The sequence below is a fragment of the Eleginops maclovinus genome, chromosome 15 (assembly GCF_036324505.1).
Source record: "Eleginops maclovinus isolate JMC-PN-2008 ecotype Puerto Natales chromosome 15, JC_Emac_rtc_rv5, whole genome shotgun sequence".
NCBI lineage: Eukaryota > Metazoa > Chordata > Actinopteri > Perciformes > Eleginopidae > Eleginops > Eleginops maclovinus.
In genome coordinates this window covers 9,870,652-9,889,790 of record NC_086363.1, presented here as the reverse complement: position 1 = coordinate 9,889,790, position 19,139 = coordinate 9,870,652, and the positions used below count along the sequence as shown (strand labels likewise).

Sequence of the window (19,139 nt, the reverse complement as noted above, 5' to 3'; positions counted from 1 at the left end):
AAGCGTGTTGTACAAGGTGTTACAAAAAACAACAACCCACTAACTAGTCCTGATGTTGAGGCAGGTACACAGATATTCTGCTGCTCTCTCTCCTATCAGGATTGGAATTTTCTGGATATTTGTTAGCCATTTCAGGATCTTTGTGTTGAAATTTGGGGAAATATGTTGTTCGGATTAGTTTTGTGCATTCTGTCAGAATGTGCAACTCTGTCTTTACTTTATCAGATCTTTTTCAGAGAAGTAGCAGAGTGAAGGAATACATGTTTTATATTATAATTATTTATACATTAATGTGTTTATCACAGCTGGTAAAGGTGGGAATAATTTTAATTACTTTGTATGCTGTTGTGAAATGTACTAGAAGTGTAAATAAAGTATTTGTTAAGTGTTGATTATATTTCTAATTAGTAATAAATGGAGCAAAAGTACATGATTTACCTCTGAATTGTAGTGGAGTAGAAGTACAAAGAACTCATAAAAACTTGTAAAAAGTACAAGTTTCTCTAAATGGTATTGAAGTACAGTAGCTACTTGAGTTAATGTACTTTACACCACTGGTGGTAGAAGACATTTTTAGAACATTTACCTAAATAAAAGTACTACTAATAAAATAAAATAATCCATTGCAAATAACAGTCTTTTTTAGAAATGTCAGGTCAGTGTATGTATCATTAACTTTATATGTGGAGAAGGTACTTTATATTCAGTCTAATTAATGTGTACAGGTCTGAAAAGCCAGAGACCAGAATAACACCTGAAAGCAGCAACATCCTCTTTCAAAATAAAAGCATCGCAATTAATGTTTATTTTTATTTTTGATATATGCTGATATGACTCTTACTCATCATACTAGTATATATATCTTAACGCTGATTGTTATTTAGTGGGTAAGGATCCATCCATCTTATCTGTTGCATGTATTTGACCAAGCTCATGTCCTGCGTCAAAGTTAATTCCAACCTGGCTGGATTTCAATCACAAGTATAACAGTTTGGAGATGATGGGTAAGATTTACCACATGTTCCACGTAACACAATCTTCAATTTGTGATAATAAAACTGAAACAATGTCAAATTCATGAAAGGGCTTTTAATTTTTAAACTTCAGCCCGGAAGTTCCTTTTATACATCTGGTAGCTTAACTGTAGTGGTGCTGCACGCTCCAGTCAGGCAGTGATCTGAGAGGGTATTTAATATCAGCACGACCAAGGAATCAGCTCTGAGTGCGTGCCCGGAAAACTCAAAATGCATGGGGGCAAGAGAGGACTGGTGGCCCCGCAGAACACTTTTCTGGAAAATATTGTCAGGCGCTCCAGCGGTGAGTTTTACTTTGGAAGACAAAAACAAGAATTAATTGATGTTAATCCGGCATGTCAGTCAAGGTACCACACAGGGCTGCACGGGATGTTAATACAGTAAACCTTTCATGTTGTTTCTATGTCATTTAATGAGAAGCAGCTCGGTTTGTTTGTGATATCCAATATATCCCTTTCTTTTATTATACTTTACAATTAAATTCCCCGGATTAACAACCTAAAATAGTATAGTATAGTTAGCACAATAGAGTACTCTGGTCACCCTAAATACATATACTGTTCCACTTTTAACATTAGAAACAGGTTTACTGCTCTGTCCAAGTACAGTTCCTTGTTTTTCCTGCTTATTATATGATGATTTAAGGGTTACTATTTATAATAAACATGTACTTTATTTCTGATAAATTATTCTAGATGCAGGATTATAAGAAACTGTGAGGAAAATAATTAAAATCGCTGTCCTATGTGGGGTGGTTACTTTTATGTATGTGTATTATATAATAAATAAATAACAATAACACTTCAGGAGAAGGTTTTGCACGTGCTGGTCAGAATCAGACCATTTTCTTTTAATTTGACCTGGAACCCAAAAGTGCTCATAATATAAGTCATTAATATGTGTTAGTATGTGTTGTTTATAATTCAGAAATGTAATAATGTTGTTAAAAATTCATTCACTTACATGAAAGTGAGATTAAGTGTGAGATTGATGGTTTTCATTACAGAAGAACTGTAGCATAAACTGTGTAAAGGCAGAAAATGAACCATGAATTAATAATTTATACAAATTCAGCCGGGACAATAACCTAAAGTTTAGAAATAAATGTCTCTCTCAGATCCTGAAACACTGCAAACGGTTGCAGAGTGGATTCATTGATTACAGCATAAACTAATCCGACACACAAACGTTAAAATCAAGACAAACAAGCAGAAGCTTTAAGTGCGACAGCTTTAATGCTGACTGTAAATTGCAGAAAATGTCTTGAGTCTTTTTTCTGGAGAGAGAAGCTCTGTCCAAACGACTGTAAAGCTGGATAACTTTGCAGCTCCTCATCAATATTTAATAACATTAAGAGCAGAACATGAACATTTTATCAACAATTATTTCTGCCCAGTGACTCGCTTGAATACCACTGTTTGCTGATTCTTTCTTTATTAATGATCTTGTTTTGTATTATTTAGTACATGATTATTAAAATGATGTGGAAGAGTTTGCTTTATAGTAATTTGAGTAATTGCAATACTTGGAGGTACAGATTTGCAGATGTTTTCTGTTATTCATAACACTGGTCCGCTGGACCTGTAGGACAGTTATGAACAAACAGAAATCCAAAAGGTGGATCAACAGCTGCACTTGAGCATGCAGGGGTGAAGTTAGTAGTGGTGGATTCTGTTTCTCACTGCTGTATTGTTGTTGTATTTTGGTGCAGAAACCAGTTTCCTGTTGGGAAATGCACAGATCGTGGAGTGGCCGGTCGTTTACAGCAACGATGGATTCTGCAAGCTATCTGGATACCACAGAGCTGAAGTCATGCACAGGAGCAGCTCGTGCAAGTAAGATACGTGTTCTTGTTGTTTAATGGCCTGATCGAGAGATAGGATACATGAGTGAATATAGCAAAGATTGTAGTGTGCAAATGCTTTTACTTTCGGAATTTGGATCTCAGCTCCAGCTCCTGCAATATACTTTTATTTGATGAGCAAAGATTTATCGTTTTTAGTAATCTGACAGGGACTGTGCTCATTGATCAACAGAAGAATAAAGAACAACTGTAAATGAGCCGGATTTAGACCCAAAGGTGTATTTTCATCTGTTGTCCCTTGCTGGATGTTAAAAAAAGGCACCCTGAAATCTCTGATCTTTATATGCATACAAAATATATCTTTAAAAGCTCAACTAATTATGGAAGTGGTAAAATTGGACAGTGGACCAGGAATAAAAATACAACGCTCTACTATGATCTTGCTGTTATCATCACAAGAAAATGTGAACACAGATTTGCAAAAGCAAAAGAAGAAAAAAGTATTCAATCCAATTTAATATCTTCTCTCTTTAACCTTCTGCCTTTCTTCCCTTCTTTTAAAATGTTCCATTTTGTTGTTTGGTTTTCTCCCTCCCTCATTTTGCAGTTTCATGTATGGTGACCTGACTGATAAGAACACAATAGACAAAATCAGAGAGACCTTTGACAACTATGAGTCCCAGTTCTATGAGGTGCTACTATATACAAAGAATAGTGAGTATCTTTAATTCTATGCTTTTTACCGACTTGGTTATTTTTATAATATACATTTTGTATTACCATTTTCCATTTTTGATTTCGCACTGCTAATTATAATCTGTTTTCCATAGGAATGCCGATATGGCTCTACATGCAGGTTGCTCCAATCAGAAATGAGAACAACAAGGTGGTGCTCTTCCTCTGCACCTTCAGAGACATTACACTTTTTAAACAGCCCATAGAAGACGAGTCAACCAAAGGTGAGACGTCTTGGTGAGCCAAATGGTTTAAACCTGCTTTCCTTATTTTAGCGTTTTCATGATAAAATGTTGGAGTTAGATTTTGGTTTCTTATTCCATGCACTAAAGGCTAAGAACACACATTTACTTCACATTCAGATCAAATTATTGTCAAATGTCTCATAATGGTCCAGCCAGTGTAAGCAAAGCTAAATTTATCCTCACACACCATGGAGGGTGCAGCACAGCCGAAAGTCTCGAGCACACATGAGTGACTTAACAGACGTTTGTTTCCTGGTGTGTAACATACAACTGTCCAGGTGTTGTGTGCACGGGTCAGTGATCACTGGTCTCTGAGGGTGCCATGTCCCAGGGGATCAAGTGTGCCACTAAGACTTTTACATACGTCAAGCAGAAACAAAGGACACTTGGGCCACCATTAGCATCCACAGAGATGATAAATATTGATCATAAATGGAGGGGATGAAAGAAAACCATTCCCTTTTCACTAAAAAATTGCAAGCTGGCAATATTTGATAGGCTTAACAGGGAAGGGTCAATCATAAGTAAATTTTCTTTGCGATGCTGAATCAAGTGATGTTGTAAATTTGAGATGACCACAGTTAAAAATGTATTAGTGTGATGTACTAAATAGTATACTGTATTTTCACATTATGCACACATACTTCTTCCTTTCTGCTTAGAAATGCAGTTAGAAGTCTGTCATGATGATGCAGTCATGCACAATGCTATGGATTGAAAAATGACTCTCTTTCAAAACGGAGGGTGTCTTGTAATCCTACCTTGCATAATTGTCGATGCTGGTGGGAAGAAAACATTTTCCAAGAAGTGGAAAACACTTAATTTATTATTATTCAGAAATGTAGTCTCAAAGTATTTCCTTCAAGAAGAGCATTATATTAAATTGTTATTGCCAATGTTGAACGGTTTTCCCTTCTTTTCTCTGTGCAGGATGGACAAAGTTTGCCAGACTGACGCGGGCTCTGACCAACAATCGCAACGTGGTGCAGCAGTTAGCTCCATTGAGCAACACCGAGGTCTGCCACAAACCCTCCAGACTGGCCGAGGTGAGCAGCATCCAAGGGTTAAAGAAGAGTTTTGTTTCCACAGGGAATATATCTACTTAAAAATACCTCAAGCTAAATCAAGAGTGCCTTACAGGTAGAAGATGTAGAGTCTGTAAAATAATATTTTTCCAATAATCACATTTTAAAAAACAACGAAATATCCACCCTAAAACTGTAGTGGACGCTTAGAAAGATAGGATTACTGTTCCTTGATTCTGTAGTATCAATGTTAAATATTCCCTCTCAATGACAGGCTCTCCAGCTGGGATCAGACATCCTCCCTCAGTACAAGCAGGAAGCCCCTAAGACACCTCCACACATCATTCTCCACTACTGCACCTTCAAGACGACCTGGGACTGGGTCATCCTCATCCTCACATTCTACACCGCCATCATGGTGCCGTATAACGTCTCTTTTAAGACAAAGCAAAACAACTTGGCCTCGCTGGTACTGGACAGCGTGGTGGACGTCATCTTCCTTATTGACATCGTGCTGAACTTTCACACCACCTTCGTTGGTCCTGCTGGGGAGGTGGTTTCAGACGCGAGGCTCATACGCATGAATTACCTGAAGACGTGGTTCGTCATCGACCTGCTGTCCTGTCTACCCTACGACATCATCAACGGCTTTGAACATGTAGATGAGGTGATTTATCTTTTAGTTGTTGACTGCTGAAATGGCCTGTGTGTTGGTACCATATGAATATCAAAACATTTCCGATTGACTGTCCTTTGTAGGATGTCCTCACATCTGCTCCTCAAACCGGTCATCTTCGGGAGTCTTTCCACAGGAATACCACACGAACAGAAGATTCTTTCCTTCCAGTAAGGAAATACATGTTGTTTTTTAAAGCTGCTTTGAGCAATTGCTTTGTATATTGACAGTGGATTTAATGACAGTATAGAAAATAGCTTTGCAAACCAAGATAATTAATGTCAGTTGAACTTATTGAACTGATAAGGAACATTCTGAACCAAAAGGGTGTTTCGATGTCTTTGCCAAGTATGTTTCCATAAAAAATGTTTCCATGTTTAACAGGTTATTCCTTGGCTCATGCTACACCCTTCAATCAACTTTCATGAATATAAGGCCAGTAGTTTATCAAAAAAGAACAGAAAAACCTTCTTGGCAGAAGTGCCAATGAATGCAGTAGGGCTCCAACTGGTTGTTATTTTCATTATTAATGAATCTGTTGATTATGTTTTGAAGAAATAATCAATAATATGGTTGATAAATTGTCAGAAAACAGTGTTAAAACACATTTAGGTTCACAGATTTAAATTCTTTGTTTAGCTCGGGCCAACAGTCCCACATAATTCAATTTAGAATCAAGAAAGACTTCAAAACCACTCTAAACATTTGGAAAACATTGTACTTTACCTGCGCCTCCTGCCTCTCACTGCAGGGTCTCAGCAGCCTCTTCAGCTCACTGAAGGTGATCCGCCTGCTCCGGTTGGGACGGGTTGCCCGGAAGTTGGACCACTACCTAGAGTATGGAGCAGCCGTCCTGGTGCTGCTGGTGTGTGTCTTCGGTCTGGTGGCCCACTGGCTGGCCTGCATATGGTACAGCATCGGGGACTACGAGGTCATCGATGAGACCACCAACACCATTAAGACGGACAGCTGGCTCTACCAGTTGGCCCTGAGCATCGGGACTCCTTACCGATACAACGCCAGCGGTACGGGACAGTGGGAGGGGGGTCCCAACAAGGACACGCTATACATTTCTTCTCTGTACTTCACCATGACGAGTCTCACCACTATCGGATTTGGGAACATCGCTCCGGCCACAGATGGAGAGAAGATTTTCTCCGTGGCGATGATGATGGTGGGCTGTAAGTACAATTATTTTCCAACACCGTGTAAAATCTTGCAAAACTGTTATCTTTCAGTATGGATCTGTAAGAAATGCTGCTTTCAGCTTTTCAAATATTAAAATGTCCTGCTTCTTCTGTTTGATATCATATAACACTGAATATATTTGGCTTTTTGACCGACTAAGGAGGCATTTTAAAGGAATAACCTTGGATTTTGAGAAGCTTGGATGGACATTGTTTTTCTATTTACTGAAATGAAATTGTTGACCTAGAAAAAAACAGGTGGCTTAATCGTTAATAAACTATGTTAAGCTGCATCCATAAAGTCTAATATTACACAACAAATAATGTCATAGTATCTTTACTGTTCTTGGTATGAGCACTGGTTAATGGAGCAGTAAATGGAGTCACACATCCGTCTAATGCAGATACAGACAAGCTCTTCCTATAACATGAACACACACACATACACACACACACCCACACACACACACACACACACACACACACACACACACACACACACACACACACACACACACACAGCCAGCCCCCGATTAACACAAGGCCTCCAATCATTGCTTGTTCTTCCAAGCCTGGTACCAAAAGCACACACCCTATATGTATCAATTGCCAGTGGAATGTCTGTCAAGAGAAATTAAAGTGAAGCTTTTCAGAACAGCTAAAATCAAAGTGACCGCTGTTTCTCTTCTTCAATGGACACACAATACAACCTTGACAGTCTAAATCAATCCAAGCAGAGGACGAAAGAGCAGCAGCTCCCCCGTTGTTTCTGTAGCATTCAGTGTGAAGACAGTGTGTGCTCAAACACTTGAGTGAAAAAACAAACAAACACTGCATCACAGTTATGATTGTGAATTCTCTTTTCCCAGGGAAAGTGTAACTCAGTGACAGGCCGGCACACACATACACCGAGAGGCACACTCACTAAGATTTATAGTAGTTTGCTAAAGGCAGTGAGATGTTGGGCATTTTAAACTGTAGCTCCTGCAACGTGCCAAATATCAACTTTAATCAAATATAATTCGATACAAACACAAAAAACATCGAACAACTTTATGTTTTTAATTTAGACATTGTCTTAACAGAGCCACACAGAGCTAATTTTAGCTATTGCCAGCACGGCTAGATAGCTACCACATATAGTTTAGCGTAACGATGAAAGCAACCTAAAAAGAAATTAATCTGACACTTGTTATCATGACATAAGCTTATACTTTATGTCTGCAGCTGCAGGTGGGAAGTAATATGCAAGCATCGGTACAGCATTAGCCTCTTCTCAATCTCCCCATCCCTCTTCCGCAGACAATGCATACATCCTTTTATGCTGTTTCCATTCATGCGTTCATCCATTCATAATATGCCAGTACAACCTTGCAGAAGATGAAACAATCTGGATGCATTCACTTGCATGCTAGTCACGTTAATTTCTCCACAGCCCAGCTGCTAGTTAAGCAACATATGGTGTTTAAGTGCAAACACAGACAGATACACATAAAACTCAAGTCTAAAAGGATCAACACAAAGACTAATAAGTATTGGGTATAGCAGAAATCCACATTGTTGTATGTTAATATCAATCATTCATCATATCATTTTATTACAATCAACAACAAGCATCAACACAAAGCTTGCATATGGACACGCACTCTTTTAACTGATCATTTCAATTACATAATAAATCTTCACTCTACACAGTATGAAGTAGTTTACAGTCTCTCTTTGCTCCGGTCGTGTAATCCACACATAGCTGCAGAGATGCTGTTGCTCTCTAGGGAGAGTTTAAGCCTCGCCTTTGTCGATAATAAAAAGTGACATGTTCAGCGCACATCACAGCCTGCTGTATGGGGGTTTGTCTGAAGATTGGTCATCACAAAGCATCGTCTTTTTGTTAATTCACTCATATTAAAATTATTTTGGCATATCTACTGCTTTAAATAGTTTGTTTGAACTCAAGGAATAAAGGATTGTTTTACTAAGTCACTGATGATTAATGAAAAATATAAGAACACAACTATTCTCATGCAGTAAAACAATGTAAATCTGGACTGCATAAAGCACATTTTAGCCATTATGTCTATAAACAAAACAACATCCAATATATGTTTGACATTTTATATATGTTTTGGTTTTGAGATCTAGTGGTTTCACAGTTGATCAAGCTCTACATGTCCTGTATTGTGTAAGAGGCATTTGCATGTCATGCAGACCTAAGCATGTTCTATCTAAAACAATAAGACGAACCAACCTCATTTAAATATCTTTGAACCTTCTCATAAAAATAGAAATCTATTTTTATGCACGTGCCTGTATTAGTTTCATCACCCAACGCAGTTACAGTAATACTCCACCTTCAGTGTCACTGCCTCCACTGTCAGCCTTTGCATACAGTTCCTCTGTCACGACTCGCCTTTACCACTAACCTTTGGCCCACTCCTCTAAAACAGCATGTAAAGTGATGCAATAAACACAGTGAGGAAAACGCAGAGTGACAGCCACGCTTCAAGGTCTGTACTTCCAAAACTAAACAACCATTATTCTGGTGGTGTCCCGAACACGAAGATCACTCAGTCACACTTTTGTGTCGGGTTCAATTACGGCCGATAAATTTCCTGCTACAGATACAGTAATTATGTGAGAGGAAGAGAAGAAAGGCAGAGTTTGCCTACAGGCTCGAGTGTTGTAAAAGGACAATGAGCCATCACGTTAGATATGTATCCTAACCTCTGTGATCCTGCTGTGGCGACTAGAGACGGCTCTTTCCTCTTCAGTGGGTAAAAAGCTCACGATAAGAGATACTGACTGACTCTTTGAGGTCACCGCAGCGCGGAACTCTTACAGAGGAAATGTGCATTATGAATAACATTATAATCGCTCAATCCACTGCTAAATGATCCCCTTAAAAGGTCATATACGCAATTTAAACTTACACAATATCTTTTTTCTTGTTTGAAAGGTTCATTAAACACATCATATTTGAAGAGGTTATTATTTTGTGAGATTATTTCATATAAGGCTTCACCATGTTTAATGTAAATTGATTTGAGTTGACCACCACGGCCCCTGGTAGACACCCACACAATGGAGACTTTTGCAATCATGCGCAATAAACCTGCAATAAATCATGTGCAATAATCATGTGCAACATAAACACTATCAGCAATTTGTACGCTGCTATAATCACTTTATGTAGAAAATACTTTAAAAATGTCCCAACTTTTTTTATATATTCTTTTAAGGTCACAATACTTCAATGCCAATTGTCACTTAGTGTACTGAAATTACTGCTACTCATTTTTTAGCCATGGTTGTATTCTTATTTGTATTCTAATTCTAATCTTTGCTTTACTTTTTTATTATTTCATTTCTCATGTTTTGTTTTTACCTGTTATTCAACTTTTGCTGTAACACTGTACATGTCCTCGCCGTGGGACTGATAAAGGATTTCTGATCTGATCTGATTTACCCTTTACAAATGATACATTTAATGATAACGCGAGTCTGAGGAGAAAAAGGAGTAGATAATGGATCGTAATGTATTAGGGTATCTTAACTTTCTTAACAAAAACACACAAAACATCCATTATTACTTTCCAATGAAGGAGAAAGGACAAATAATATGCTATTTTAACTTAATTCGCATCACAATTGATCATTTCGGGTCCTTTTGAGATACGAACTACCTCATGAAAACATAAAAACAATCCACTCGAAATTTGTAATCCATCCTTTAATTTAAACAACCCCAGATCTTGGATTAACTACGTGAATATTTTGGAATAAAAATCCTAATAATGTACATTTTCATTAAATTGTTAAGGTTTCAGGCTTAATATAAATCAACTTCCTAATGATCTCAGATGGTTTCCTGGAATAAAGCATATCCTCCCGTCTCATGTTGCTGAATAAATCAGCCCTGAATGCCAGTGTGTTTGTAAGGCTGCTCTTTTTCCCCCCCTGGGTACCTGACTGTCTTCATCTTCTGTTTCAGCGCTGCTATATGCGACTATCTTTGGAAACGTCACCACCATCTTCCAGCAGATGTACACCAACACAAATCGCTATCACGAGATGCTCAACAACGTGCGCGACTTCCTGAAGCTCTACCAGGTCCCAAAGGTCTCAGTGAGCGGGTCATGGACTTCATCGTCTCCACCTGGGCCATGTCTAAGGGCATAGACACAGATAAGGTACTCATAAGATGTCTTAAAAAGAAATGCTACTACAACAAATCCTTACGCTCCTAATTTACCTAAAATATACAAAAATGAAAATGTTATTTGTTGGAAATAGCTTATTCTGAGAGATTTACCACCATTCACTGATTGGATAGAGGACAGAAGTGCACACTATGGGGTTTAAGTTAATCTAATGCACAGCTCTGGTGCTGACTTTCAAAAAGTAAAAATGCTCTAAATGTATACAAGTAAGGCGGACAGGTGGACAATAAAGAGCCTCAAAGGTGACAGCAGATGTGCACTCGTTAACACTTAGGGTTCACACCTGAAGATATGAAGGGTTATTCGTAATCATAAAGCTGTAGTTGCTGAGACACGGTAAAAGTGACAGCGGATTGACAGTTGCGTGGCTTAAATAATTCATTTTAAAAGGAAAAACACCCCCAAAAAAAACTAGAGTGTGTTGGTATATCTATCATTTATGAGCCTTTGTTTTTATTAAACACTTATCTTTCCCTCCAGAGCACCACAATTGGTCCTGACAAAAATGAATTTACTAGTCACTGTGATATCTGTCCATAAAGCTCTTCTTGTTCAGTCTTCAGACTTTCGTAAAAGCTCTATTTATTCACTCTGATATCACAGATCTGAGGATTATTTAAGATTATAAATACTACTAAAGTTTTGCTGTGAGTGCTATAAATAGGACAGTTTATTATTCATGTATTTTATCTTAATATATTGTAACACCTCCCTAAAACCCTGGACTTTGGAAAATGTTGACCCCTAATGATAAAAATATGATGCAGAGCTAATGCAGATTGCCTTAAAGACATATTATCTTTTCTGATATCTTTGTCAGGTGCTCTCGATTTGTCCCAAAGACATGCGGGCGGATATCTGCGTGCACCTCAACAGGCAGGTGTTCAACGACCACCCTGCGTTTCGTCTGGCGAGTGACGGCTGTCTGCGCTCTCTGGCCGTGGAGTTTCAGACCACACACTGTGCACCTGGAGACCTCATCTTCCATGTCGGAGAGAGCGTCGACACCCTCTGCTTCGTCGTCTCCGGTTCACTAGAGGTCATTCAGGATGATGAGGTCATCGCAATACTAGGTAATCTTATGCAAGATTATTAAGTTGACCGGGTGAACTTTTATCTGTGCCTGTGGGTGGAGATAAAACCAGGGCAAAGGTTGGGTCGGTTCAAAGATGCGTTTTTTTCCACCAATTAGCAGACTCATTTTTATAACATTTTCTCTCTTTCTGAAACATTTTGTGTACTCTTATTCCATCGGTTGACCATTATGTCTATGAGTTCCCCTTAAAAAGAAAAATACCCATGTCAATAATTCAACAAGTTTTTGCCTATATTAAACCCAGTGATCATGTACGGCTTCATCCAGGTAAAGGTGACGTGTTTGGAGACGTGTTCTGGAAGGAGACCACCCAGGCACGGGCCTGTGCGAACGTCAGAGCTTTGACTTACTGTGATCTGCACGTCATCAGGAGGGAGGCTCTGATGAGGGTGCTAGATTTTTACACAGCCTTTGCCAACACGTTTTCCCGCAACCTCATCCTCACCTGCAATCTACGGAAACGGGTAAAAATGACTATTATTAGTCTTTCTTTCATTCAAAATAGCTTTCAGTGTAAAACATATTGGTTGCTTTAAGTCTAAAACAATTAACTGAATGTAAAGGTTTAATAACTTGCTTTGTTAGAGGGTGGACAAGAGGGTCGACATTAAAGGAACCCTATTATGCTGATTTTCAGGTTCATATTTGTATTTTGTGCCTCTACTTTGACATGTTTACATGCGTTAGTGTTCAAAAAGGTCTTTATTTTTCTCATACTGCATATTCTGCAGCACTTCTTTTCACCCTCTGTCTGAAACCAGAGCCCATTCTGCTCTAATTGGTTGGCTGGCTGGCTCTGTAGTGATTGATCAACCGCTTAGAGATGACCCTGAGCCTATCATGCACAATGTGTTGGAGCGTAAGCCAATAGAAGCGTTAGTGTTAGTGTGGGAGAGAAATTCCCTCTGGAGAGAATACAGGGATTTTAGACTTTGCAGACTATTCATATGCACACAAAAACATATAAAAGGAAGGGGAAACCTCAAAAGGCATAATGGCTCCTCTTTAAAACACTTGAAATGGTTTTTTTCTTCCACTAAGTGTTTCTCAATCATTACAATTACAAAAGAAGGAGGTGGAGGTGTTCACCCTCGTTGGGTCACGGCATTTACTTTCTCCTGGTTATTTAATTGTTCATCTTTCAGGACGTTTTCACCATTAGCCAAATTATCCTCAGGGGTCTCCTCCTGTCCAAAACACATGGATTAAGATTAAAAACACTGTATAAAAACGTTTCCTTTTTAAAATCAGTTTTTCTCAAGTGGATAAATCCTTGAACTGATGTAAATATAAAGATAAGTCAAATCTAATACTATTATTAATATTTGATAATGCTTTGAGATACATTTATTTACAGTCTTGGTCATAACGTTCTCATATATCACTTTAATTTTATCCTCTGCGATGAAAATCACATACAGTGGGGCAAAAAAGTATTTAGTCAGCCACCAATTGTGCAAGTTCTCCCATTTAAAAAGATGAGAGAGGCCTGTAATTTTTATCATAGGTACACTTCAACTATGAGAGACAGAATGAGAAAAAAAATCCAGGAAATCACATTGTAGGATTTTTAATGAATTAATTGGTAAATTCCTCAGTAAAATAAGTATTTGGTCACCTACAAACAAGCAAGATTTCTGGCTCTCACAGACCTGTAACTTCTTCTTTAAGAGGCTCCTCTGTCCTCCACTCGTTACCTGTATTAATGGCACCTTTTTTAACTCGTTATCAGTATAAAAGACACCTGTCCACAACCTCAAACAGTCATACTCCAAACTCCACTATGGCCAAGACCAAAGAGCTGTCAAAGGAGACCAGAGACAAAATTGTAGACCTGCACCAGGCTGGGAAAACTGAATCTGCAATAGGTAAGCAGCTTGGTGTGAAGAAATCAACTGTGGGAGCAATTATTAGAAAATGGAAGACATACAAGACCACTGCTTATCTCCCTCGATCTGGGGCTCCACGCAAGATCTCACCCCGTGGGGTCAAAATGATCACCAGAACGGTGAGCAAAAATCCCAGAACCACACGGGGGGACCTAGTGAATGACCTGCAGAGAGCTGGGACCAAAGTAACAGAGGCTACCATCAGTAACACACTACGCCGCCAGGGACTTAAATCCTGCAGTTCCAGACGTGTCCCCCTGCTTAAGCCAGTACATGTCCAGGCCCGTCTGAAGTTTGCTAGAGGGCATTTGGATGATCCAGAAGAGGATTGGGAGAATGTCATATGGTCAGATGAAACCAAAATAGAACTTTTTGGTAAAAACTCAACTCATCGTGTTTGGAGGAGAAAGAATGCAGAGTTGCATCCAAAGAACACCATACCTACTGTGAAGCATGGGGGTGGAAACATCATGCTTTGGGGCTGTTTTTCTGCAAAGGGACCAGGACGACTGATCCGTGTAAAGGAAAGAATGAATGGGGCCATGTATCGTGAGATTTTGAGTGAAAACCTCCTTCCATCAGCAAGGGCACTGAAGATGAAGCGTGGCTGGGTCTTTCAGCATGACAATGATCCCAAACACACCGCCAGGGCAACGAAGGAGTGGCTTCGTAAGAAGCATTTCAAGGTCGTGGAGTGGCATAGCCAGTCTCCAGATCTCAACCCCATAGAAAATCTTTGGAGGGAGTTGAAAGTCTGTGTTGCACAGCGACAGCCCCAAAACATCACTGCTTTAGAGGAGATCTGCATGGAGGAATGGGCCAAAATACCAGCAACAGTGTATGAAAACCTTGTGAAGACTTACAGAAAACGTTTGACCTCTGTCATTGCCAACAAAGGGTATATAACAAAGTATTGAGATGAACTTTTGTTATTGACCAAATACTTATTTTCCACAATCATTTGAAAATAAATTCTTTAAAAATCAGACAATGTGATTTTCTGGATTTTTTTTTCTCATTCTGTCTTTCATAGTTGAGGTATACCTATGATCAAAATTACAGGCCTCTCTCATCTTTTTAAATGGGAGAACTTGCACAATTGGTGGCTGACTAAATACTTTTTTGCCCCACTGTACATTCTTAATGAACAATCCCTTTAAAGCCAATCTGCTATACGTGGTGTTGTGCTTTTTGTTCAGGAATGGCTCATATGAATAAGAAACACAGTTATGTTTTCATTAAGAATATGCACTTTGATGAAGGAATGAGAAGGTCTCGAATAGTCCAGCTGAAACCATACCCGAGTGTTTACAGAAACATGCAGATTTATAATGATTCTATAAGGTTTGTACTTACACTTAAATGTACTTTAACACTGTTCTAGTTCGAGGCAGCTCCATTTAAATAAAAGTTATCATGTAATCAAAGTAAACCAATAGTGAAGAGCTTTAAATCTAAACAATTTCAAGGCAAATTGTGGCTACGTGTTGAAAGATTTATTGCATGTACTTCAAATGTATTCAATGAGAACAAAGTCTTCTATTATTCATTTCAAGCAGCTTTAGAAAAGAGCTTGTTGCTGCTAGGTTTAAGATTGACTGTCTGCCCTCTTTACTTCATGTACTCAGTTAAAGTGCACGAATATGCAATTATTGCACATTGTTATGAGTTATGTCCCTACAGTAGTGCAATATTTTGAACCTTTTCCTTTTAGTTTAGTGTGTTTTTTGCAGTTTGTGCCGCTGATTTGATTAAAACAATTATTTTTTATTGTAAAAGTGTGCTAGAGCTTGTTGGGATGAATATCCTTGAGCATTTAGATCAAAATATGACCAAGAACCTAACTGTAGTAGGTTTTCTTTGTGGCTTTATTTAGTTTCAGATGAAACCATAGATGACTTCATTGTTGAGGTGTAATATTTAGAAATATCACCGCAGTAGCAATGCTATTCAGGGGAGTTGAATTTTGTGGTAAAACCAGTTTAAGTTATGTATTTAGGTAAGTTATTATCACATTTTCTTCAACAATATTGATTAAAAGGGGTTATAGTCAGTGAGATGCTAAGAATCGTATCAATTTCCTTTCTTTGTCTTCGGAGGGACCCCCAGGACCTAGATATCGCTCCATTAACAGTTTCCCTCATGCATAGCTGCTTTCAATCCCTTAATATTTCAACAGGTCCATATGGTTATCCTTTCTTTATAGCTGCATTATATATGTTCATCCTGTTTTATCCAAGTAGAGCACTATAGTTTTATTTAAATGTGGCCTCGGTGTAAGTGTCCCACAGCATTGTCCTCATGCTCAGATTCTCCCTGTTGCAGATAATCTTCAGAAAGATTGCAGACGTGAAGAGGGAGAAGGAGCGTCAGAGGAATGAGGTGACTCTCTCCATCCCCGAAGACCACCCGGTTCGCAAGCTGTTCCAGAGGTTCAGGCTGCAGAGAGACACTCAGACACCCGGGGAGACCTACTTTGATCACAACTGTGTGCAGGTGGAGCCGCAACACCACCATAACTCCGACTCAAACTTGTACACACAGTGTCAGTCTGTTTCCTTGCAGCAGCAGCAGCAGCAGCAGCAGCAGCAGCAGCAGCAGCAGCAGCAGGAGTACAGCTCTCAGCAGAGTAATGCCCCCTGCACAGGAGGAGGGACCGCAGGGAGCATGGCTACACCTCCAGAAACAGTCATCCATACTGAGACTTCGGAGCAAAGCGGCACACAAGAAGCTGGGGAGTCGATAGCGAGGCCTGGTGCAGAGAGCCAGCTCTGTCTGAAGGTCAACAGCCCTGCATGGAGCAGTGCTGCAGGTGGAGCTGCCAGTAACAAAGGGGGTCGAGGCTGGGCAAAGTTTAAAACTGCTGCTTCAGCCCCACCACCGCCTCATGCTGCCGAGCCAGAAAAGACGCCACAGAAAGCAGAGGAGTGGCCAAAAGGGTCTGAGTCCTCAGAGCAGTTAGCAGCCGTCAACAAGAACTCAGAGGAAGGTGGAGAGATGGGGAACACAGAGGGGGGCAACGGGGCTGGAGAGACAGAGGAAGAGACAAGCGCCCTGCACAAAACTGACTCCTGTGATAGTGGCATCACAAAGAGCGATCTACGCATCGACCGAGCAGGAGATTCAAGAAGCTCGTTTGAAAGAAGCCCGATGGAAAAGAGCCCGTTTGAGAGGAACCCGTTCGAGCACAGTGTTGGGGTTGACCCCCTCAAACACTCTTTCGTTCCTCCCGTGTCTGAACAAGCGCTCCTTCAGGCCGTCCTGCACGAGGCCAAGCTGGAGCTAAAGGGAGACATTCAGAAACTGAGCGGCCGCCTGTCGGTGCTCGAGTCTCAGGTGAGCGAGATCCTCCGGCTGCTGTCGTTGAAAAGACGACTCTCACTGCCACCGACCTCTTCCCCGAAGCCCAGAGTGAGACACCAGGAGCCAGCCGCCGACTCAAAGCAGGTCACGCCCAAAGCTGACGATGGGCCTTTTTGAATTTGCTAATCTTGAAAACCTGGAACTCTTGAGGAACTGATGAAGCACCAGTTTGTCCTGCTGGACTCTGGCTGCCAAAGAAACTTACATTAAACACTCGACTGCATGCAATCCCCTTTTAACGTTACCTAAGCACTACAGAAACACAGGGATCTTGACTGAAAAGGCGAAGTATGGCCCTGTTTATGTTTGAGAATGCCAAATAGAAACAATTAATGAACACGCTATTAGGAAAGTAATTATTGTTAGGAAGCCTGAACATTTTAGAATCATTGTAAACATGCAGAGCTATATACCTCATGACTGATGAAGGCTTTTGTTGAAGCATTTTAGCCTGATAAGAGCTGAGGTCACATTATTTACATTTTTTCAGTTTAAGCCTTTTTGTATTCGGAGTTTCCTTTTCTTTCTACAATTTTTATTTAAATTAATTATTTATTTGATTATTTAAATGTTTTTTATTCATTTTATTCTCACTTTTATTTGGTCATGTGTTCTAGAAAGCTGGAACTGTCATGTATGCTTAATAAATGTCTCCCTCTCTTTAGTTATTAGTTGTCAGGTAATAATATGTGCCTTACAATAATAAAGCCTCTTTCAGGGTTGTTTTGGTGAGACAAAATCAACTCTATGGTATATTTTGAGCATATGTTTTATAATAGAAATGTTAACCTTGTTTGTGTTTTGACCCGTTACTGCATTTTGCATTAATTTAATGAACTGTTTCGAAACTCTTTAAATAGTTTTAGCTTCCTCCCGATGCATGTGAAATAGGAATGCAATAATGACGGTTTATTTATAGATTTTTATTGTCACTTAGCATTATCTCACTTTTCCTTTGAAATATTTATTTTCCTTAAACAAACCGCAACATTATGCAATTGCAACAAACTTAGAGTATATTCCTTCATGTAACTATGCCTCTGGCTCAGGTATTTTGCTCTTATGTTGAATTGAATTATTTATTTCAGTATGAACAATTTCATTTTTGCTTACGGTAAGATTAAATAGTAATGGAAAATTGCATTTTTAGATTGCAGAAGATTTTAAGTGATGGGTTACTACATGCTGCTATTCAACTCTAAATGGACCAGCACTGCACTTAGTGATGCAAACGTTCGCATTTGTTTACTCTGTTTGGATAGAAAGGGGGATGAACATGGAAAAGCAGCATGGTTACAGTTTTAGTTGAAGATGTTTTCTAATTTTCTGTGCGACTGCTTAAGTATGAACTGTGAGGATGTAAGCATGTGGCTGTTATTTGATTCTATTTTATATAACATGTATAAATGATGTTGCATGCATCCAGAGAACCTGTCAACAGTGAAATGAATAATGAAAACTCATGCCTGCTCACCATCGGTTGTTTAGTCTCCTCTGTTACGCAACAAATTCAGTCTTTCTGTGAATCAAAAGTATTGAAAACATGCTTGAATCTTCAACTTGTATGTTTTCAAGTGAGTCAAAGTGTATAAGTATATCAATTTTATTTTACAGTAGAGGCAGAAAAGAATCATAGGTTTTCCTCATCCTTGGTGATAAGGAGCTTATGTTTCAATTTATTTTTACCAGTTCTTTTGGGCAAACAATGGGTCGCATGGGAGAAGTAATCAGAACTTGTACTTCAGTAAAGTACAGAGTGTAGGAATACTCTATTACAAGTAAAAGTCCTGCATTCAAAAGATTATTCAAGTAAAAGTACAAAAGTACAAACATCAAAAAAGTAAAAGTACTCATTATGCAGATTGGTC

General features: G+C 39.2%; 1 protein-coding gene across 1 annotated transcript; it reads left to right on the top strand.

Annotated features, from left to right (window-relative positions):
* The first annotated feature begins 1,178 nt into the window (after positions 1-1,178).
* LOC134877356 (potassium voltage-gated channel subfamily H member 5-like) lies at positions 1,179-18,986 on the top strand. Its single transcript, XM_063902843.1, is given in 13 exon segments — positions 1,179-1,317; positions 2,746-2,869; positions 3,446-3,552; positions 3,669-3,797; positions 4,749-4,864; positions 5,118-5,510; positions 5,603-5,689; positions 6,271-6,700; positions 10,695-10,811; positions 10,814-10,893; positions 11,744-11,996; positions 12,287-12,483; positions 16,234-18,986. Coding segments are annotated over 13 exon segments (3,261 nt in total). The 5' UTR covers positions 1,179-1,244; the 3' UTR covers positions 17,389-18,986.
* Positions 18,987-19,139: the final 153 nt, after the last annotated feature.